We start from the raw sequence: 25,202 nt of genomic DNA on the forward strand, positions 1-25,202 counted from the left end.
ATGTCGTCGAGTATGTACTAAATCATAATTGCGAAAATTTATATCTTGTGCCCGTTATTAAAGAAACCATTGCCAAATATATATGTTTTGATTGGCTTAATTGTATCGATCATAAAAAAAAGATTCAATTCATTATCAAAATTACTGTACCATTTATAATCAATGCATGGTGTACCAATGTCAATAGAAAATTAATTGGCAAGGATACACGACCATACAATGGACCTGACTCCATGAAGAAAATTTCAGTACTGCGACATTTAAAATATGCTAAATGTATTAAGAAGTGGTTGTCATAACTAATTTCTTTATAAGTTAAAACCAATTGGGACCACACTTTTTTCTTATAAGCGTCTTTTAAATATCGTAGTACTGCCATGCTCCTCATCAAATCAGGTCCATTGTATGGTTGTGGTGTATCCTTGCCAATTCATTTTCTATCGACATCTCTATATGAGTAGTAGAATAATAACGAAAAAATAAATATAAGTCAAATATTGTAATGTTAAGCCAAATATTCTCTGATGCGGCGTTTACATTATTCAGTTTGGCCGTATTAGTCTGCAGCCCATTTTCAGTCACCGACTAGTGTTAATAAAAAAATATTCAAATTAGTTTATTTTATATGTCTACTTTATATATAGTTCTATTTTTTTATTACATACTTGACATCATAATGAATATTCTCTCAACACCTTCTTTAAATTTATTTTGTGCGTATATACTCTTGTATTTGGTGTTTTTATTTGTTATTATTATACCCTATTTATTTATCAGGTGCCAATGTGTATTGTGAAAACAATAACATATTGTTAAATTTACTTTTCTGTTTACACTGTTACATTCTTTATGTTGTCTACTATTCGTAAGTAAAAAATATCTTTTTTTTTTTTTTAAAGAAAGACAAACATTCCCGGGTTACGAATAACCTGACAATATTTGAAAATCTCCTACTACCACCACAGAAAATGTTGCTTGTGTTGTGATGGAGGACTTAGGCAGCCGAGGAATTGAACACGGTACGCCTGGGTGGGACCCAAGCGCGATGTCAACTCGGCCACCGACCGGTCTAAAAGGCATATAAAGTTTTTAAAACTAAAAAGTATCACAAAAGTATGAACTTACTATTTATATATGAAAGGTTTAAATATTTAAGTAATAAGATAAGTTAGAGGGAAACAAAAAAATAATAATGTAATTAGACGCTAATACAGCTAAAACAGTAAGTTGAATCATTGACTGCCTTATTGACTTATTTTTTTTTTTCAATAGCGTTGGATGTTGAAAGAAAATAACTATCATTTCCAACAGCTAGTTTTTTATTGATACAGTAATTTCTTCTAAATTGACCTTCTAAATGTGTTTTGTGCTTAAATTATTGTATTGCATGTTTATATTTAAAAAATGAAATTATTGTACATGTAATTATGAGTTTGTTTTTCAGCTTCCTTCTGATAAAACGCTGTCCTGAGAAAATGAGCTGTAAAGGAAGATACTTTAAATGTCATTTCTTTTATAGGACAGGGCTTTGTCAGATGGGACCTTGTGGTCTTGGGTGACATTTTACTTATGTTTTAGGCTAATGAATTGGGTTTTCGGTTGGTTCCGAAGCAGAATTATATTGTCTATGGTTGCGCCTTTTTTTTTAAATTTCCTCTATCCTTTGTCGATGGTGTGGTGTGACGTCGGCGATGCGTAGTGTACAAATTTGTCAGATCTAAGTTTAAAACTTGACCAAACCAAACGTATGGAAAGAGGGCGGAGGGGGGGGTCGACTCCGACCTAAATTTTGGTCCTAGAATGGTGGTGCTTTATGTGACGTCATAGCAATATTTAAAATGCCAATATCCAATAGGAACACTTTGAACGCCATAGAAGAACTGAGTTGTATAAAATGGGATATCTGTGGTAACAAAAGTCAAAACACCACATGTTTATGGTTATGTTCATGGTTCTTCGCCGACGTAAATATTTGTGAAAAGTGAAAGTAGATTTGTTAAAATGCCTCGCTAATTTCGCTGTAGTGTCGAAAGCTGTGAGGATGTTGTTTCAGTGCGACACGACAATAACGAGAGTCTGTTTCGGGAATGGGCGTGGAGAATTGGCAGAATATATTATATTTATTACCCGATTTTGGCAAATTATGCACATGTTTGTAGTTCGCATTTTGCAAAAAAATTAAAAACGACTTGTGGCTCGTTGAAAAAAGATGCTTTGCCGACCCTTAATCTTCCAGATATCGGAATATATCGGGATTTACCTGGTGCACAAGGGACCCGGGATGTTAACCAAAATGCAGGTGCGAATCTCCCTCTGTTTGTTTAATGTTTCTAATGTAACTTATCATTAACTTTATTTATTATTAGAGAGATAGAATGAAAGAATAGACGTTGATTTGAGTCGTTATTATGATAAAGATATTCATTCAATAGAATTATTATTTCTTCAAAGCCAGCAACTGAATTACAGATATAATATTCTATGTTTTGTTTGAGTAATGTGATGTTTATTTATTTCAGAAGCTAATGTCTTCCCTGAAGCCAGCAGCGGGCCCATTGCTGCCAAAATGGACGTAGAAGCGTATACCTTCATACGCTTCTATATACAACTGTTTTATTTTTCTCTAAAGGAAATAATATTCTAATATTCTGTTTTGGTGTGTTAACATTTTATTGTCATTTAAAATGTGTTTTGTGTTTACACAAGCTTGTGTGTCCCTTTTTTGTGTTATCTGTGTTTGAGTAATAAAATAATTCATGCAATTACGAGTTTTTCATTTTTAAATAATATTTTAGGCTAATAAATGGGGACCGTATTTATATTGTTTATGGTAGTACCGTTTTTTTTTTTTTTACTTTCCTCTATCTTTGGTCGATGGTTTGTGACGTCGTGACAACATATACCCTTCTCTTTCTTTTTCTCTTAGTTCCAAAAAAATCCGTCGGACGAAATATGTTCAGTACTAAAAGCACGAAGATGACGATCTAGGTGTAGGTTCATTTATGGGCCTATCTGTCAAAAGAACAAGACGCTTTACAGCTCGACGTGTTGTAAATATCAAATGTGCAATTCCTTGTGATCATTGAACCGCTAACTGTGAGTAAGAAGATAATGTGAGTACCCATTTACTTTAAATATTACTGGATTATTCCGAGAATTATGCAATCGATCGTTTTCCATATTTTGTGTTCAAATTAATTGAGGTTATGTGCGTCTTCACGCATTGTGCCTTACTATCATTTAGTTTGGTTGGGAAGTTGTATCAATCTGGATGAGTTTAGCCGAATGTTGAACCATGTGGAGATGCGTTGTATGTGATATGTGGCGTGGCTATTAAGTAGAACGGTTAGAACATCCAACCACACAACCGTTCAACCAAGTTGGATCATCTGTTTCGTGGTTGATTCAACCTTTCTCAATCGGCCTAGGGAGCCGTCATACATAATTGTTTGTAAGCGTACATGTAACTGATAAAATAAAATAAAAATGTCAGGCATGACAAAAGGACGTGATGTTTTGACGGATTTTTTGACATTATATGTTTAATGATTTGACTAGCTTTGGGTATACTACATGCAAGAAGTTCTTTGATAGAGATGCTAAAACGAAGTTCTTGTTATCTTTTTGGAACAGTTCAATGTATTTAAAAGGATGTAGCGAATGAAACCGCAAAAATATAAATTTTTTTATTATTTTAGTAGCATCATTGTTATTTTTGTGTCGAGGTTCGTTTTTTTTTCATTTCATACTTAAAGTTAAAGAAGCTTCAAGAGCACACAATTTGTTTTTTTAATGTAGCGGGAGTCATGTTGTATATGTTCTCCAGAGTAAAAAACTGACCAAATGGACTCATAATCTAAGCTATAACTACAAACTACCAGTAACATATCTATCCAATATTTTAAGCTTTTTTGGGTTGCATGGAATTGTGCTGAGTTCCAGTGGCAGAGGTTGTAGGAGTAGGTAGGGGGTTGGGAAGATAGTGGTATTTGTCAATAGGGAAGAACCTAAGTATTGGTTTTCTATTTGTGTTGATTTGATTGTTGTTAAATTGGCCATAGATTTTTCACAATTATGTTTTTAAATGTAAGATTCTTCGAATAAGTGATCAGTGGGTTCAAGCTCCCTTATTATAAGAGTCGTTGTGGACTCGCTAATAAATGTTTATTAAATAACCAATTACCATCACATAACAGCAGATCCATGGACCTCCCCAACCCAGAGAATTTTTCCATCAAGAAGGAATCAGGGTCCCAGGAAGTAGGCGCTGGTGAAATGCCGTATATGGATATAGACATCCACCTTCCGGGTGTAAAGAAGGAATGTGTGCAGTATGCCGGGAGTGTTCAGCCAACTAGTAAGTTGCATTACGTATATTATCACAAAGGAGTTTCAGATGACGCAGTCAGGACAGCTGCTTGAGTTCTCCTCCCCCTCTTGGCGTTAATCAGTACTTTTGATTTTATCTTTGTAATATTGCTTTGCAGGAAACCGTCGATCTAAAAAAATGTGAACTTATAATGCCCGCAAACAATTCCTAGTTCCTCAAGTAACTTGTATCCTGACTTATGACGGGGATTTCGGAATTCATTATTTGATTGGTATTAAGAAACTAGACCTTCTCAAGAATAGAACACAATCGATGAAAAAAGCGGCCATCTGGTTCTATATTTTAAAGTGAAAAAATTTCTTTTCTTATTTCCCTTTCCTTCGTAATTTCTCAATAGTATCTTTAATGCGATATGTAATAGTACCGTCATTTTATTTTGAATCGTATTTGTTTTTCTCCAGCATTTTCTCTGAAAGGGTGTATCAAAGCATAAAGTTATTGTAAAAACTAATATGTTTATTGTTGTTTTAAAAAAAAAGTTTTCCTTAAATTTTATGACTCGGTGATGGCATTATTAATTTTGTTTAAATTACAAATAATTGAGATTATTTTTTTATCATGTATTTAATGGAAATTTGTACCCGCAAGGGGTACAAATCACATCGCAGGCCGACACTCAGTACGTCTTTACATATCATTGTGTTGATGTTTTGTTATTCCAGGTAGCATTAATGTGGAGACTGTTCCGATCCAGGCAGGACACAGAGAAGAAGACGAAGGTGAGATTCCTAGGGACATAGACCTGCTGGATGTTAAAAGGGAATGCTTAGAGCACTCTGAAAGTATTACCCAGACTTCAGGTAAAATCGGTTTGATTTGTCTGAACCCGTATTAATATTATTTTGTTTTCCTTTAAAATAATACAAATTTATTGGGCTTTGTCTACTATCTTTTTCAGACTTGACATCGGCCCTGAAGACGCATCCTGGAGGAAAATATTATTCATGTTCCCATTGTAACTTCTTCAGCCGCCGCAAGTCAGTGTTAGCACGACACTTGCATTCTCATACTGGAGAAAAGCCTTGCAACTATTCATGTTCTCACAAGGAAACTTTAAACCTCCACATGCTTTCCCGTACTGAAGGAAAACCTTATTCATGTTCCTTCTGCAACTATTCTTCTTCTCTAAAAGGAAATTTAAAATGTCACTTGTTTCCACACCGGAGAAAAACCATATTCATGTTCGTTATGCAGCTATTTATGTTATATAAAGGGAAGATTAAAACGTCACATGTTTACCCATACTGGAGAAAAACCATATTCATGTTCCTTATGCAGTTATTCATGTTCTATAAAGGCAAATTTGAAAAATCACATGCTTACCCATACTGGAGAAAAACCACATTCATGTTCCTTGTGCAGCTATTCATGTTCTGAAAAGGGAAATTTAAATCGTCACATGCTTATCCATACTGGAGAAAAACCTTATTCATGTTCCTTCTGCAACTATTCAAGTTCTGAAAAGGGAAAATTAAACCGGCACATGCTTATCCATACTAGAGAAAAACCACATTCATGTTCCTTGTGCAGCTATGTATGTTCTGAAAAGGGAAATTTAAATCGTCACATGCTTATCCATACTGGAGAAAAACCTTATTCATGTTCCTTCTGCAACTATTTAAGTTCTGATAAGGGAACATTAAACCGTCACATGCTTACCCATACAAAAGAAAAACCTTACTCATGTTCCCTCTGCAGCTATTCATGTTCTGTTAAGCGAAATTTAAAATATCACATTCTTACCCATACTAAAACAAAAAACTTATAAATGTGCATTCTGTACCTATTCCTCCGCTCTGAAGGGACATTTCATTCGTCATATGCGTACCCATACTGGAAATAAACCTTTTTATCGATAAGATAAACCCTATAGCGATTTCGTTGCCAGCATAATTCTAAGAATATAAATAATATTTGACGCATTAATTTCTACCATGGTAAAATTAATGATAACAATTGCATACAATAACTTGTACGTACATTCATTGTACATCTAAGAATTGTGGCTGTTAATTATGGAAACCCATTTTTGTACCCAACCTTAGAATTTACTATGTATTATGTATTTAAACAACTTATAATAATCTGATTTGACTTTTTTTATTTAAAAAATTAACTTGTCAAACAAGTATTTTTGAATTGTATCGATATGCACTTTGTTATAGTAAATATATGTAGAGCAAAAGTGGTGTTACATTTTTGTGTTTGAATTATATGTTTTTGACGAGTATGACTATCAGTTAAAAAGCTGTGATTATGTTTTCTTTCTTTTATTTTAATACTTACATTTTTTTCGAAGATCGTTAAATTTGAAACTTTAAACTCTTCATAAACAATACATCAAAAATTGGGTGTATTGTTAATCTCTTGACTTTTTATGATAACACTTTGTACAATTTCATCAAGGAGCAGATTTATTTTGTATGAAGCTCTCCACCTGACTCTACAGCGCATTGGAGATTTGATTGTAATATAGCGTGGTAGATTGACGTTAGATGTTCCAATAAGAGATGTTTCAAACTTTCAAAAATAAGTCAAATAATTTTGTTATTTTTTATGGTAAGGTTGATTCCATCTTTCCACTTTAGGTTTGTGTCTAAAATTATTCCTAAGTATTAAATTTTATTGGAAGTTTTCAATGAGTAACAGTTTATTGTGCGGTTAATTTTGTTATGTTCTTTAACCCGCCTGCGTCTATAATGTAACTATGGTCTATATTGCTCTTGAAATCTTCCATATCTCCGTAAATACATTTAAAAATAAATCAGTATTTTTGGTATTCCTAAAACACTTTTTTTTAAAGCCATTAAAAATATTTTTTAAATTGTGGCGATTCTCGGTAAAATAATAAAAAAAATATGTTTTTATACATCAACCCAGTTCGACAACAAATGCAACAGATAATTTTCCAATTTCTTTGGTATATACAGAGAAAACACCTGGAGAAGAGCCGCCTTTTATGTTTTCTATTATATGTTGTATTTCGGAGTCAGTACTTTTTTTAAAAAACTAATAGTGTATTTTGATTTTGTGTCTTACAGGTTGCGGGCTTAGGCAAGTGTAGAGGCTTAGAGATATTTTCAGCGAGGTTATTTTCTAATTTAGAGAAATAATAATTAAAAATGTTTGTTGTTTGTTTAGGGTCTCTGGATACATCTATAATATTATATTCGTGTTTAATTTATTTAATAGTATTATTTTTTTCTTGTTTTCGATTGAATAATTTACCATTTTTCAAATATCTTTCAGATTGTTTTCAGAAGTAGAAATAATTTTTATAAAGAAGTCGTTTTAACTTTTTTTAATGAAACTTGTTAATTTAGTCCTATATTTTTTTAGAAAGCTCTTGGCTTTTTCATCATATGAATATTTTTTATATAATTTTTCTTTTTCTCTAATTGATTTTATAAGACCGCAAGTGATGATCCAAGGTTGTAGACGTCTGAATTTGGAATGTATGTATAATGATACCTCTGTAGTAAAGTTTTTTACTAAACATATTTGAACATTTTTCAACATTGTTGGAATGTTATATTGTATACCGAGTTTCTGCTTTTATTTTTCATCTAATATCGAAAAACTGTTTTTTTTTTGGTAATTGGGACATTTATTTCCGTTTTCGTTTAATAATTATAAAAATATAAAAAAGTATGGTGGTCATTAATATCTGTTTGCCAAACTATTGTTTTAATTTTATAAAAGTTTTGAAATTTTACATTTACCCAAAGATGATCTAAGCAGGAAGATTTTTGCACGTAAATTTCTCTAGTATTTTTGTTTGTAACTCATACTATCATCAATAAAAGCGGAATATGTTGTTTATGGGCATTTTTGACAAACTTTTTTATTACATTTATATGTTTTCACTGAGTAGCGTCCTCGATTGTGACTTCCAGAAGCCTCCAGTCAGGTTGTAAGGCTGATCGGTTTGTTGGCTTCCTTCGTTATCACGCCAAGGATTGGCTTGCCGTTTTGAGAGAGATTGAGGTGTTGAGAGGTTCTCTTTCTAAAGATAGCATTCGGATCTCGGCAGTCGCGGCCCGGCAGCCGCTGAAGCTGCCGCGACCCATTATTACTGCTGTGCGGCGCTGCCAGAAGCTTTCGGATAGCAGCGTCCACGGCCCGGGCAGTGACTGCCAACCGCACTAACCGTAGTAGTCACGCAGAAGTCAGTGCGAACAGTTGTGTATTGCAGTTGTGTATTATTGCAGTCGTGTATCGAACATTAACTATGTCTGACAATTTTAATGAACGAAAGCGAGAACTCGTCAAGAGACTGATACAGGATGAAGAAAAGGATGATGAAATAATGTTGCTCTTACTTTCATCAAAAAGGAATAAAATCGATTCATTATATTCATCCAGAGTCGATGAAGGTAGCTATCAAATCCTGATAAAACGGCACTTAAATCTAAAGGATCAGAAATTCAGGAAATACTGCAGACTAAATAAAACTCAATTTCAATTTGTACTTAGTTTAATTGAAAACGATATTCAACCAATGAAAAAAGGATCGTAATTGTAAAAAGCATTCACTTTGTGGCTCATCATAATTTATAATAAAAACACATAAATTTGTTTTTGACCACGATAGTTTTATTTTCACTCTACCGGTTTCGGAAGATCCCTTCCTTCGTCAGGAGAATATTTAAAACTAATCTACTACACAAAATATTGACACATAAATACAAAAATGATAAGTGTTTGAGAGAGATGTCGACAAAGTGGAAGGGGTAATTACGGGAATTCCAGGAAGAACAGAGCGGTTAACTGGAAATATGTCAAGAATAGGACTTTAAGACAGATTAATTTGGTTATTTATTATACTGGAGTTATTATTGATGGCTTTTCTGATTTCAAGTGCTTCTAAATTATCTAATTTTTTGCCTTTATCACTACGGTGAAGAATTTTAACCCCTGTATCTTTACTAAAAGTATGATCGGTGGAAATGAGATGATTGGCAAACTCCGAAAAATTATTGTTATTTAAACATCTTAAATGTTCGGTGATTCTAATATTTATATTTCTAGTTGTCTTACCTATGTGAAACGATTGACAATCATTGCAACATAGTTGGTAAATGCCTGAGTGGCTAAATTTGTGATCTTTATCTTTAGTATTTTTAAGTAATTTTCCCAAGTTGTTATCAGTATAGAACGCGGGTTTAATGTGGGTAGGCAAATTTTTTGTACTAAGTGAACAAAAATTGGATATGTATAAGATTTTACGCCATTGAAAGGGATTTATGATTTTATTATTAGTTTCAGGTGTACCAAATAAAAATGTATTCGTCGAAATGAGTTTAAGTTTCTTATTCAGGATTTTATCAATTAAGTGTGTCGAGTAACCATTATTTAGGGCAATTTGTTTTATTTTTGACAGTTCAATTTCGAAATTAACAGCTGATAGTGGGATTTTTACTAAGCGGTGTACCATTGAATGATAGGCAGAATGTTTGTGTGATATCGGGTGGTTTGACGTGTTATGTATAGTTATATCCGTGAATGTCGGTTTACGATAGATGTTAAATTCAATTGTATTATTTATTGAAGTTAGTGTTAAATCTAGAAAATTAATCGATGCATTACTGCCTACCTCTACAGTGAATTGAATTTTTTTATGAAATGAATTTATAAGAAGAAGGAATTTAGTTAGTTGCCGCTCTGTTCCCGTCCAGATACAAAAAATATCGGCTACATATCGTTTCCAAGTGAGAACATTATTTAAGAGTGATGACTTACAATTAAAAATCTTATTTTCTAAGTTATTCATAAAAATATCTGCCAAAAGTGGGCTAGTAGGAGCTCCCATAGGTAGCCCTTGGCTCTGTTGGAAGACGCAGTTGTTATACTGGAAATAATTTTGATTAAGGCACATATTGAATAAACGAGACAGGTCATCAATCATATCTTTATCTAAATTAGAGGATTTTAACATATCTACAATTATTTGTTTGCAATCAGTAGTTGGAACATTTGGAAATAAGTTAATTACATCAAACGAAATTAGCTTAGCATTGTTGGGAATGAACAAGTCCTTAACTGAATTTATTAAATCAAATGAGTTTTTAATGGTATATTTGGGTGAAAACACATTAAAATTGTTGAAGACATTAGTGATATGAGAAGCTATTATGAAATTCGGGGAAGCACAGCATGACACGACAGGACGAATAGGTTCATTGATTTTATGTATTTTTAAAAACCCGTACAACTTGGGAATTTTAGGATTAGACTGCAAGAATTTATTCTGGTTAGGATAATCATCTTTAAAGATTTGGGATTTGCATGCATTTATTGAATTTTTTATATCTATTTGAAATTTATTAGTCGGATCTTTTTTTATAATAACGAAGTCGTCACTTTTTACGAAGTCTTCCATTTTTTCGTGGTAGGCCATTTTGTTCATTATGATCACGGTGTTTCCTTTGTCTGCCCTAGTAAGCACTAAATCCTTTTCAGCCAACGTTTTGCGAATTTTATTGGTGCATAAAATTTCTGGATGTATGACCTTTTTAATTTTATCTTTTGTTATTAGATTTTTAATTGTCTCAGCACTTTTGTACAGAAACGGTCTAGGTTGGTACGATAGAGCCGTTTCAATGTCCACTGCCACATTCAATAGGCTGCCACATTAAATGAGGTCAAAATTAATAAAATTAAAAAGGTCATACATCCAGAAATTTTATGCACCAATAAAATTCGCAAAACGTTGGCTGAAAAGGATTTAGTGCTTACTAGGGCAGACAAAGGAAACACTGTGATCATAATGAACAAAATGGCCTACCACGAAAAAATGGAAGACTTCGTAAAAAGTGACGACTTCGTTATTATAAAAAAAGATCCGACTAATAAATTTCAAATAGATATAAAAAATTCAATAAATGCATGCAAATCCCAAATCTTTAAAGATGATTATCCTAACCAGAATAAATTCTTGCAGTCTAATCCTAAAATTCCCAAGTTGTACGGGTTTTTAAAAATACATAAAATCAATGAACCTATTCGTCCTGTCGTGTCATGCTGTGCTTCCCCGAATTTCATAATAGCTTCTCATATCACTAATGTCTTCAACAATTTTAATGTGTTTTCACCCAAATATACCATTAAAAACTCATTTGATTTAATAAATTCAGTTAAGGACTTGTTCATTCCCAACAATGCTAAGCTAATTTCGTTTGATGTAATTAACTTATTTCCAAATGTTCCAACTACTGATTGCAAACAAATAATTGTAGATATGTTAAAATCCTCTAATTTAGATAAAGATATTATTGATGACCTGTCTCGTTTATTCAATATGTGCCTTAATCAAAATTATTTCCAGTATAACAACTGCGTCTTCCAACAGAGCCAAGGGCTACCTATGGGAGCTCCTACTAGCCCACTTTTGGCAGATATTTTTATGAATAACTTAGAAAATAAGATTTTTAATTGTAAGTCATCACTCTTAAATAATGTTCTCACTTGGAAACGATATGTAGACGATATTTTTTTGTATCTGGACGGGAACAGAGCGGCAACTAACTAAATTCCTTCTTCTTATAAATTCATTTCATAAAAAAATTCAATTCACTGTAGAGGTAGGCAGTAATGCATCGATTAATTTTCTAGATTTAACACTAACTTCAATAAATAATACAATTGAATTTAACATCTATCGTAAACCGACATTCACGGATATAACTATACATAACACGTCAAACCACCCGATATCACACAAACATTCTGCCTATCATTCAATGGTACACCGCTTAGTAAAAATCCCACTATCAGCTGTTAATTTCGAAATTGAACTGTCAAAAATAAAACAAATTGCTCTAAATAATGGTTACTCGACACACTTAATTGATAAAATCCTGAATAAGAAACTTAAACTCATTTCGACGAATACATTTTTATTTGGTACACCCGAAACTAATAATAAAATCATAAATCCCTTTCAATGGCGTAAAATCTTATACATATCCAATTTTTCTTCACTTAGTACAAAAAATTTGCCTACCCACATTAAACCCGCGTTCTATACTGATAACAACTTGGGAAAATTACTTAAAAATACTAAAGATAAAGATCACAAATTTAGCCACTCAGGCATTTACCAACTATGTTGCAATGATTGTCAATCGTTCTACATAGGTAAGACAACTAGAAATATAAATATTAGAATCACCGAACATTTAAGATGTTTAAATAACAATAATTTTTGGGAGTTTGCCAATCATCTCATTTCCACCGATCATACTTTTAGTAAAGATACAGGGGTTAAAATTCTTCACCGTAGTGATAAAGGCAAAAAATTAGATAATTTAGAAGCACTTGAAATCAGAAAAGCCATCAATAATAACTCCAGAATAATAAATAACCAAATTAATCTGTCTTATAGTCCTATTCTTGACATATTTCCAGTTAACCGCTCTGTTCTTCCTGGAATTCCCGTAACTACCCCTTCCACTTTGTCGACATCTCTCTCAAACACTTAACATTTTTGTATTTATGTGTCAATATTTTGTGTAGTAGATTAGTTTTAAATATTCTCCTGACGAAGGAAGGGATCTTCCGAAACCGGTAGAGTGAAAATAAAACTATCGTGGTCAAAAACAAATTTATGTGTTTTTATTAGAAAAAAGGATCAATCACAGCTGAGGAAAAACTATTTTTCAATTTAAGGTAAATATGAAAAAAGAACTGTTATCTAGCTGGAAATATGTATTAGGAATGTTTTCAGATGTATTTGTTGGCAAATTAAAAGTATTTGAAACACTTAAGTCAGTAGCTTCAGTGACTGAACTGGGTGAATAAGGATTTGTTGAAATGGGGGACTGCTTAAAGAAGTACTAGAACTTTGGTTCAGGCGCCTTAATTCATAATCTGCTAAAATATTGAAAACCTTAGTTTTAGCTTCTATTCTTAAAGCAGGAGTAAGCTTGTCCCAACGTGTGAGCAAAACGATTTAATGCCATCCACATCTGGTTCCTGCTCGCAATTTGAAGTTGCTTGAGGCGTGAGGGCCAGTGTCCCTCTCTTTCCACTATTTTAACAAAGCCGCCTGTATAGTTCTTCTTCAACAGCCGTTTCTTCAACATTTACCTCTGTAGCACTCGATGGCGCATTGACCATTAGTGTTATACTTGTTCCTTTGCTATTAATTTCTATTTCATTAGGTTCCACGTTAATTTCTTTGTTGAAACAGGTTCCCTCATAATTTGATTCTTCATTTTCACTATCATTACCATCATTAGTTCTCTCAATATTACAGATAGTCTTTCTTTCAGTGGGAACATTTTCCAAGAAAGTCAGTCTTTCAACTAAAGGCCATTTTTTTACTTGCTGCCGGCCGCTGATCCGGTTGGTAATTTATTTTTTCGCTTAATTCTTTGATAGGAATCTCGAATGAATTTCCAGCGTTTTCTGCAGTCATCACCTAAAACAGATTTAAAACTCATAGTAAATGTATGTTTTAGTTATATAAAAAGAAACCAATTTTAAAATTTGAACACGTGTTCCTTTTGATGCCACTCACATGCATGCCGTATTTGTAGCTCCTGTTGTACAGAAAACAAACATATGAATGATTTTTTTGCACTTTCAGATTCCTAGCAACTGGCGAAACATACACATCTTTAGAATTCAATTATCGTATATCAGCAAGCTATATAAGCAGAATAGTCCAACAAGTTCTCGCAAGTTTGCGAAAGAATTTAGTATCAATTTTTCTTCCTGTGCCAACGGAAAATCAATTAAAACAAATAGCGGAACATTTCTGGAAAAGGTGGAACTGTCCAAATTGCTTTGGAGCAATTGATGGCAAACATATACGTATCAAGTGTCCTAAAAACAGTGGATCAATGTTCTTTAACTATAAAGACTACTATTCCACTGTGTTATTGGCTTTTGTAGACGCAAACTGCAAATTTATTGCTGTTGATGTGGGTTCTTATGGAAAGGAAGGAGACAGCGGTATATTTAAAAAGTCAGTTATGGAAAAACAAATTATTTCCGATCAATTTAATGTGCCTCAACCGACACCCTTATCAGGGACAGATATCTTAACCCCACATTATTTAATTGGTGACGACGCGTTCGCATTAGATGCCCACATTATGAAACGCTATTACAGAAACCATATTAGAGGCGATCGTGACAAAGCGATTTTCAACTACCGCATCTGCCGAACAAGACGAGTCACAGAGAATTCTTTTGGACTTCTAAGTCAAGTTTTCCGAATTTTGTATTCACCTATAGCAATTAAACCAGAAATATGTGATGACTTAATCATTACACTCTGTTGCCTCCATAATTTACTACGGGATGCTTATTTAGAAAAAAATGGAATACCATATTATAGTTATAACGAAAAAAAAACGAAATCAACAGAGAACATGATTCCACTGGCGCGTAGGGGTGGGTTTCTGAACATAGATTGATTTCAAATCAGAGATATTCTTAAAGATTACTTTACCTCAGAAGCTGGAAAAGTCTCATGGCAAGAACAGTGGATAAATAGAATGAACTAGAATAGTTATGAACTACGCACAGCAAGCTTGATTTGTGAGATGAATGTAGTAAATCTGTATTGATTCTGTAAAAATAAAAATACAAGGTACTTACCAGTTTTATTGAGTGTTCTTCCAATATGCTCCCATATATTATCTCGAACAACGTTATCCTTGTAGGTTTAAAGTCGAGAATCGTAAAGAGGTGGATTTTTAGCAATTAACTCTAATAGAAACTCGTCAATTTCATCGGTAAACGTTGCCATTTCGTCGACTTGCGTGGAGGGCAGCGCGACCATACTGCCACCGGAGCGGCTCGGCGGCGCTGACAGGGTCGCGCGCAGGCCACGCCCCCCGGCCGCGCTGCACGGTCGCTTGTGTCGGAAACTATTGCATACAAATCCCTACAAAGCGGTACGGCGCGACCACGGCTGCGGCTGCAGGGCCGCGGCTGCCGGGCCGTGAATGCCGAGATCCGAATGCTACTTAGTTTATTCAAGGAATAATTCACAAACAAGAGGGTAGACTTAAAACTCAGAAAGAGAAGCGAGAGTTGATTGATAATGAACGTAGACTGAATTATAATGTAGAATTGAATACTAATTTGGAATCACCACCCTATTTTTAAACAAAACAATGTTTGAGGTGACCACAGACACAAGATATTATAGACGCGAAATTCATGACAATATTACACTATGACGTGCCATAGACAAAAATATTTAATATAAAAGGTGGCATAGACAGAAAGAGATAATGTAAAAAGCTCTACACATCGAGATTATAACATGAGAAAATGAAAGAGCTTAGGCTTGACTGAATTTAAATATAAAACAGGACAATCACAACATTCACCAATCCCAGATTACTAGAAATAGGGATTTTTTTCAGTGCAGAAATTCTGGGACTAATTACCATAACATGAACTCATCAACTAAGCGTGCTAAGTTTAGCCCAAAACGAGTTTTAATATTTTTTCGAAAATTCGGTTTTCCTGAAAATCTACATACAATACTATAAATAGCACTCTGGTATACCCAAAAGCCACGAGCCAACACTGCTCCTCATTGCCCAGAATACTAATGAATGGTAATAATGTGAATTTTTCTGTGGACATCTTCAATTTATCATAAACATACAAAAGATTGGTAGTATAATTTATCATTGAAGAAGAGTATGATTTAAAATCTATTTAGTCATACAATTTATGCACTCATTTTAAAAAGACTTTCTGAATTTTCATTAATATTAATATTAAAATCGCCAGCAACGAAACAGGTTTTATCTTGTAGTGTTAATAAAATATTTTTCATTTGGTTAATAAATAATAAAATATTGGATTCGTGTGTTCTGTAAATGGCAATTAAATGATTAATATATTTATCGAGTTTTATTTCAATTAGAATGCAGTTAGTAAGAAATATCGGGTGTTCTAAAATAGTGATAATACTGAATTTAGTATGAATGAACACTGCGATTCCGCTATTGTTGTTAATGTTTATTGTTGTCGGGATGAAATTACAGTTTGGTACGTGATAGGCGGGAGATTCATCATTTGTGAATGTCTCTGTTAACAACTGTATAACTTGCAACAATGTTTTTGTGTACACATTACTTGTTCTGTAATCACTCTATTGTATCACTCTATTGTAAATCCATTTTATGGCGTAAATAAATAAATAATGCCATAAAGAGAACGGGTCGCTTCTATCGGCCGAAGACTGATTTGCCGGCCTCTGGGTTATTCCCCCCTACAACATGTGACTCCTAAAGACCCAGGTTATTACGCACATTATTTTTCTCAAAAAGCAGTTCACACAGCAATTCCAGAAGTGACATTAGCCCCAAGAGAAAACTTTCCAGTGCGGAGTTAATGTAAAATATCAATATTATTTCTCTGATGCTCGTAGGTTCCTAATTGTCGCTCGTCTAGTGTTAGGTGGGAAATGATATTAAAATGAACACGAATATGAGTTAAAGTTAGTATAGTCAGTAGGTACTTGTGAATTGGGGTATATTTGAATCGATGCGCGAACATTTGTTGCTCTAGACTCTAGTACCTACCGTATTGCGAATGTCGTAAACTGGCCATCTATTTTAACACACATCTATGGCCTAGCTGTCAAATGAACAAAACGCTTTTATGCAGCGCGGTGTGTTGTAAATACTAAATGTGCAATTCCAAGAGATTATTGAAAAGCTACCTGTGAGTAAGAAGATAACGTGAGTACCATTTATCTTCGAATATTATACCGAGAGTTATTTCAGAATATTAGTTAAATATGTCATTGACCTTTTTCATTCGTTATTCGTGTTAAAATTAATTGAGGTTATGTTCCTCATTAGGCAATGTCCCCTAAGGACCATTCCATTTAGTTGAGCGGTTGTATCAACCTGGTTGAGTTGAACGTAAAGTTGAAGTGGCTATCAAGTAGAACGGTTGTACCGCCATAGTATCTAACTGCTACCCACCCCCTAATCGTTCGGTCGTCCCAAGTTGGTTCGTATGTATCGTGATTGAGCGGTTTGATCAACTTTTCTCAGTCGGCCTAGGGAGCTGTCGTGCGTTATTGTTTGTAAGCGTACATTTAACGAATAAAACCAAGTAAAACTAATGGACTTGAAGTTAGACGGATTTTTTGACATAATACGTATAAGAATTTAACTTGCTTTGGATATACTACAAGCAAGATGTACTCTGATAGAGATTCCAGGAACGAAGTTCTTCTTAACTTTTAGGAACAGTTCAAATGTTTTTAAAAGGATGCAACGAATGAAATCTAAAAACGCAAATTTGTTTATTCTTTTGGTACCATGTGATTGAATTTAATTCGATCCAAGAGCCATTTTTGTGCAGAAGTTTGTTTTTTTCCTTTCGTGTTCATAGTATAAAAAAAGCTACTGGAACGATCGCAAAATTTAGTTTTTTTTATAAAATGGAAGGCATGCTGTGTGTATTCTCCAGAGAAGCAACTGATGAAAAGGCTATCCATAACTTAACGTTAACTAACCTAACCGAGCCTAACTTAACATAACCCAAAAAAATCTTCCACATTTGGGTTTTTTAATACTTAATTTACATTTTTTTTTTATATTAACTCCACACAGGAGGCCCTGAAGAAAATAATTTCCCTCAGGGCCTATGTCATCTTTGGTGATGCTGTGTGGAGGGTCTTTTTGTGGAGAGGAAGGAGTGAACATGGGTCTTGAAGAGTCCCAAGTTGTAGGAAGGAGGAAACACAGAGGCCGGCAGTTCGTTCCACAGCCGAGCTGTTGAACCTAAGAACGAATCGTAGAAGCGACCCGTTCTCATGTGACAAATTTGAACCGTGTACAAATGTTGGGCGCGCGTTTGGCGTGTATCCCGACTACGCACCGGTGCCGAAGGGATCAATGACGCTAGTTCCTCAGAGCATCATCCATTTTAATACCGATAGCACAAGGACAGCATACCTACCTGACGCCTGTGCTCTAAAGATTGCAGTCCGTTTGTTAAGATTGGGGAATCTATCAAACGGACCGCCCGTTTCTGCACAGAGTCAAGGGTTTTTTTCAGGTATTTAGGGGCTCCGGAACAGAGATGGCTGTCAAATTCGACAGTAGGGCGCACTTGCGATTTGTACAGGGTCAGCAGTTGTGTACTATTAAAGTATCTGCGGGCCCTGTACAGTACGCCCAGCTTCTGAGAGGCCAACTTTACTCAGGCTTCGATGGAGCCACCGTACCTGAGCTGGTCACTTATAGTTACACCAAGAATATCAATGGAAGGCCTGTTCGGAAGATTGCTTCCGTTGAAGGAGACTAGATTATCATTTGGATCCCTTTTAGACGTAATAATTTTGTTTTTATTAAGTACCTAGTTTAACCATAACTTTATAAATACCACTTTCGTTTTTTATACTTAATGCCGACCCGGTTTCGCTACAACTGTAGTTTCATCAGGGCTGTAAAATAATATTTTGAATTTTAGAATCTATAATCTACCAGTAACATGTGTTATCAGTATATTAGGCTTATATGGGTTACATGGAATTGTGCTGAGTTCCAGTGGCAAAGGTTGTATGAGTAGGTAGGGGGTTGGGATGATAGTGAAACATAATATAAGGAGATAGTGAACATATTCACAAATGTTTTTAACATGCTAATTACCTAGCATATGCAGATGATAAAAAAATATACTTAGTTATTAAATCAATGAACGACTGCATTAAACTTCAAGAGGACCTCAATCGTCTCTTTGTCTAGTGCGAATTAAACAAACTTGTTATTAACATCGCAAAATGCAATAAATTAACATTTACACGTAATAAAAATAAAATATCATTTGTATACACACTAAACGGCACACACATCAATGAAGTAAAATATATCAGGGACCTTGGGGTAACACTGGATGTTAAATTAAACTTTATCCAACACACCGATGACATCATTAACAAATCCAATAAAATGCTGGGATTTATAATTCCCATAGCAAAACCCTTCCACAACATAAACACTCTATATTCCCTTTGCACCTCATATATTCGCCCGCACCTGGAACACTGTACAACGATCTGGACTCCTTTATACCAAGCCCGTATCGAAAGAATAGAAATAATTCAAAAAAAAATTTTAAACACATAAATTATAAACTAAACTTGCACTTCTCAAATTATACCAAATCCATTAAATTTTATAATTTTAACTCCCTCCAAACACGTTGTCAAATTTTTGATTAAATCTTATTATTTAAAATCCCAAATCACCAGACCCCGACTCACCAGAACTTATCAATTTAATAAATCTTCATATTCCGTCTAGATCAACCCGAAAATCTGATTTATTTTATCTACCCTCTTGTAGAACAAACATTCGAAAAAAATCCCCAATTCCTCGCATATGTGCACAATATTATACAAAATTTTACAGCATTGACATTTTTGGTAATAACCTAAAGAAATATCAATATGAAGTAATGCGTACGATCGATTATTAATATGAGAGTATGGAATGTATCGGCAGCATCTCCTATCCTCTTCCTATTTTCCTCTTCCTCTCCCCTTCCTTTAACACCAAATTAATTATAAGATACTAAAACTTCATTTCTAATGCACTTTAACATAAGAAACTTCTGTGGCTTGACTTCAGTTAACTTGTATATTTATATATTGTATATTATATAAAAGCTGTTTGTTTCTTACAAAATAATTAAATAAATAGTGGTCTTTGTCAATATGGAACAACCTAAGTATTGGGTTTCTATTAACGTTGATTTGACTCTTGATGGCTTGTCCATAAATGTTTCACAAATTAGTATTTAAATGTAGGATTCTTCGAATACGCGATCAGTGGGTGATCTATTTCAAGCTTTCCTATTATAAGGGCCTTGTTGGGTTTATTAATTATTTTTTTTTGTTACAGTTATACTTTATTGTAAGCTGAAACAAATAACCACCGGATAACAGCAGTGTCATGGACCTTCCCAACCCAGAGAATTTTCCCATCAAGACGGAACCAGGATCCCAGGAAGTAGGCGCAGGTGAAATGCCGTTTTTTTTTTTTTTTTTTTTTTTTTACAGTATTACCGCACAAGAGTCCCAACTGCTCCCGTCTGGAGCCAGTGAGACTATGGCATCCCCAATTGGGGTATGTTGTGAGGCGGAGGGTATTGGGGAGGGGAGGGAGATGGGGAAGAGGAAGGTGGGGAAGTACCTGGCTATTCAGATCTGGTCACCAAACACGGCTAAAGCCATTTCAAGCAACGTTTCAATTCTGAATGGTGGTCTTACACCAGGGCGATACTGAGAGTATCTTCCACTCTGGAACGTGCCGCAAATATACTATATATTATTTTAAATGAATTAATTGTGAAATAACACAAATTAATCAAATAAAATTTATTTGCGCACGCCGGGTTCGAACCCGCGACCTTCGGATCTGTAGTCGAAAGCGTATACCACTAGACCACGCCGGCCGCCGTATATGGATATAGACATCCACCTTCCGGATGTAAAGAAGGAATGTTTGCAGTATGCTGAGAGTGTTCAGCTAACTAGTAAGTTGCATTACGTATATTATCACAAAGGAGTTTCAGACGACGCAATCAGTACTTTTGATTTTACCTTTGTAATATTGCTTTGCTGGAAACTGTCGAACTAAGAAAACTTTTAACTTATAATGCCCGCACACAGTGCCTAGTTCCTCAAGCGATTGCCTCACCATATTTTTCCCTGAAAATAAACTATCTCTTCTAAACGTTCTCCATTGCAAGAGTTATTTTAAATTATAAGATATTTGTAACGTTTATTATTAAATTAAATTTATATCATGACTTATGACGGGGATTTCGGAATTCATTATTCGATTGACATAAAGAAACTAGACCTTCTTAAGAATATAAAACAATCGCTGAAAACTTTCTTACAGGGGCCATCTCGAGTAATGTTTTTAAGTGAATAATAATAAAAAAATTTCTTATCTTATTTTCAATTCCTCGGTGATTTCTTGCATCAATTGCATCTTATTAATGGAAATTTGTACCCGCAAATCGAAGGCAGATTTTCTTTCAGCAGATCTTTACATATCATTGTGATGATGTTTTGTTATTCCAGGTAGCATTAATGCGGAGACTGTTCCGATCCAGGCAGGACACAGAGAAGAAGACGAAGGTGGGATTCCTTATACGGAAATAGACATAGACCTGCTTGATGTTAAAAGGGAATGCTTAGAGCATTCTGAAAGTATTAACCAGACTGCAGGTAAAATACGTTTAATTTGTCTGAATCCAAATTAATATATTTTTGTTTTCATTTATAATAATACAAACTTATTGGGCTTTAACCACGATTTTTTCAGACTTGACATTGGCCCTGAAGACGCATCCTGGAGAAAAATCTAATTCATGTTCTCACAAGGAAACTTTAAACCGCCACATGCTTTCCCGTACTGGAGAAAAACCTTATTCATGTTCCTCCTGCAACTATTCTTCTTCTCTAAAGGGAAATTTAAAATGTCACTTGCTTACCCACACTGGAGAAAAACCTTATTCATGTTCGTTATGCAGCTATTCATGTTATATTAAGGGAATATTAATACGTCACATGTTTACCCATACTGGAGAAAAACCATATTCATGTTCCTTATGCAGTTATTCAAGTTCTATAAAGGGAACTTTAAATCGTCACATGCTTACCCATACTGGAGAAAAACCACATTCATGTTCCTACTGCAGCTATTCATGTTCTGAAAAGGGAAATTTAAATCGTCACATGCTTACCCATACCGGAGAAAAACCACATTCATGTTCCTTGTGCAGTTATTCATTTTCTAAAAAGGGAAATTTAAATCGTCACATGCTTACCCATACTGGAGAAAAACCACATTCATGTTCCTTCTGCAGCTTTTTATGTTCTGAAAAGGGAAATTTAAATCGTCACATGCTTATCCATACTGGAGAAAAACCTTATTCGTGTTCCTTCTGCAACTATTTAAGTTCTGATAAGGGAACATTTAACCGTCACATGCTTACCCATACAAGAGAAAAACCTTACTCATGTTCCTTCTGCAGCTATTCATGTTCTGTTAAGCGAAATTTTAAACATCACATTCTTACCCATACTGAAAAAAAAAACTTATAAATGTGCATTCTGTACCTATTCCTCCGCTCTTAAGGGGCATTTTATTCGTCATATGCGTACCCATACTGGAAATAAACCTTTTAAGTAATGAGATAAAACCCATAGCAATTTCTTTGCCAGCATAATTCTAGGAATATAAATAATATTTGTCGCATTAATTTCTACCATTGTAAAATTAATAATAACAATAGCATACAATAACTTGTACGTACATTCATTGTGCATCTAAGAATTGTGGCTGTTAATTACGGAAACCCATTTTTGTACCCAACCTTAGAATTTTCTATGAATTATGTATTTAAACAACTTATAATAATCTGATTTGACTTTCGTGTGTGTCTACGTTGATTTAAAAAATTAACTTGTTGTCCAACAAGTATTTGTGAATTGTATCGATATCCACTTTGTTATAGAAAATATATGTTGAGAAAAAATGGTGTTACATTTTTGTGTTTGAATTATATGTTTTCGACGAGTATGACTATCAGTTAAAAAGCTGTGATTATGTTTTCTTTTATTATTTTAATACCTACATTTTTTTCGAAGATCATTAAATTTGATACTTTAAACTCTTCAAAAACAATATATCAAAAATTGGGTGTATTGTTAATCTCTTGATTTTTATAATAACACTTTGCACAATTTCATCAGGGAGTAGATTTATTTTGTATGCAGCTCCCCAGCTGACTCTACAGCATATTGGAGATTTGATTGTACTATAGCGTGGTAGATTGACGTTAGATGTTCCAATAAGAGATGTGTCAAACTTTCAAAAATAAATCAACTAATTTTGTAATTTTTTTTGGTAAGGTTGATTCGATCTTCCCACTTTAGGTTTTTGTCTATAACTATTCCTAAATATTTAATTTTTTTGGAAGTTTTCAATGAGTAACAGTTTATTGTGCGGTTAGTTTTGGTATGTTGTTTAACTCGGCCGCGTCTATAATGTAACGATTGTCTATATTGCTCTTTAAATCTTCCATATCTCCGTAAATACATTTAAAAATAAATCAGTATTTTTGGTATTCCTAAAACACATATTTTTAACGGCATTAATTTTTTTTTAAATTGTGGCGATTCTCGGTAAAATAATAAAAAAAAAATATTTTCATACATCAACCCAGTTCGACAATAAATGCAACGGATAATTTAAAATTTCTTTGGTATAGACAGAGAAAACACCTGGAGAAGAGCCGCCTTTCATGTTTTCTATTAAATGTTGTATTTCGGTGTCATTAGTTTTTAAAAAAACGGATAGTGTATTTTGGTTTTGTGTATTACTGGTTGCGGGCTTAGGCAAGTGTAGAGGCTTAGAGACTTTTTCAGCGAGGTTATTTCCTACTTTAGAGAAATAATAATTAAAAATGTTTGCTGTTTGTTTAGGGTCTCTGGATACATCTATAATATTATGTTCGTGTTTAATTTATTTGATAGTATTATTTATTTCTGGTTTTCGATTGCATAATTTACCGTTTTTCAAATATCTTTCAGATTGTTTTCGAAAGTAGAAATAATTTTTATAACGAAGTCGTTTTTACTTTTTTTAATGAAACTTGTTAATTTAGTTCTATATTTTCTTACAAAGTTCTTGGCTTTTTCATCATACGAATATTTTTATATAATTTTTCTTTTTCTCTAATTGATTTTATAAGACCGCAAGTGATGATCCAAGGTTGAAGACGTCTGAATTTGGAATTTGTGTACAATGATATCTCTGTTGTTAAGTTTTTTAAAAAAACATATTGGAAAATTTTTCAACATTGTTGGAATGTTATATTGTATAGGAGGTTTCTGCTTTAATTTTTCATCTAATATCGAAAAACTGTTTTTTGTTTGGTAATTGGAACATTTCTTTCCATTTTCATTTCATTATTATAAAAATATAAATAATTATGGTGGTCATTAATATTTGTTTGCCAAACCATTGTTTTAATTTAATAAAAGTTTTGTAATTTTACATTTTCCCAAAGATGACCAAAGCAGGAAAATTTTTGCCCGTAAATTTTTCTAGTATTTTTGTTTGTAACTCCTACTTACATCATGAAAAGCGGAATATGTTGTTTATATGCATTTTTGACTAACTTTTATATTTGATTTATATGTTTTCACTGAGCAGCGTCCTCGATCGTGACTTCCAGAAGCCTCCAGTCAGGTTGTAAGGCTGATCCGCTTGTTGGCTTCCTTCGTTATCACGCCAAGGATTGGCTTGCCGTTTTGAGAGAGATTGAGGTGTTGAGAGGTTCTCTTTCTAAGTAAAACACTTGTGCTTTGGCTTGATATGGTTACTACTTAGTTTATTCAAGGAATAATTCACAAACAAGAGGGTAGACTTAAAACTCAGAAAGAGAAGCGAGAGTTGATTGATAATGAACGTAGACTGAATGATAATGTAGAATTGAATCCTAATTTGGAATCACCACCATATTTTTAAACAAAACAAAATTTGACATGACCTCAGACACAAGATATTATAGACGCGAAATTCATGACAATATTACACTATGACGTGCCATAGACAAAAATATTTAATATAAAAGGTGGCATAGACAGCAAAAGATAATGTAAAAGGCTCTACACACCGAGATTATAACATGAGAAAGTGAAAGAGTTCAGGCTTGACTGAATTTAAATATAAAACAGGACAATCACAAGATACAACACGCAACATTCATCAATCCCAGTTTACTAGAAATCGGG

At 33.9% G+C, this 25,202-nt stretch overlaps 1 protein-coding gene across 1 annotated transcript in view; it reads left to right on the forward strand.

Annotated features, from left to right (window-relative positions):
• Positions 1-3,014: 3,014 nt before the first annotated feature.
• The window catches only part of LOC149413959 (uncharacterized), a 37,071-nt gene continuing 14,883 nt past the window's right edge, over positions 3,015-25,202 (forward strand). The window contains exons 1-6 of the mRNA XM_089643940.1: positions 3,015-3,113; positions 4,197-4,357; positions 5,053-5,190; positions 5,809-5,924; positions 21,480-21,536; positions 22,164-22,254. Coding sequence (XP_089500066.1) covers positions 4,204-4,357; positions 5,053-5,190; positions 5,809-5,924; positions 21,480-21,536; positions 22,164-22,254 — 556 coding nt within the window. The 5' untranslated portion in view covers positions 3,015-3,113; positions 4,197-4,203. The remainder of the gene's footprint in view (positions 3,114-4,196; positions 4,358-5,052; positions 5,191-5,808; positions 5,925-21,479; positions 21,537-22,163; positions 22,255-25,202) is intronic.

The sequence above is a fragment of the Hesperophylax consimilis genome, chromosome 20 (assembly GCF_061612785.1).
Source record: "Hesperophylax consimilis isolate HC1 chromosome 20, BYU_Hcon_1.0, whole genome shotgun sequence".
Classification (NCBI taxonomy): Eukaryota; Metazoa; Arthropoda; class Insecta; order Trichoptera; family Limnephilidae; genus Hesperophylax; species Hesperophylax consimilis.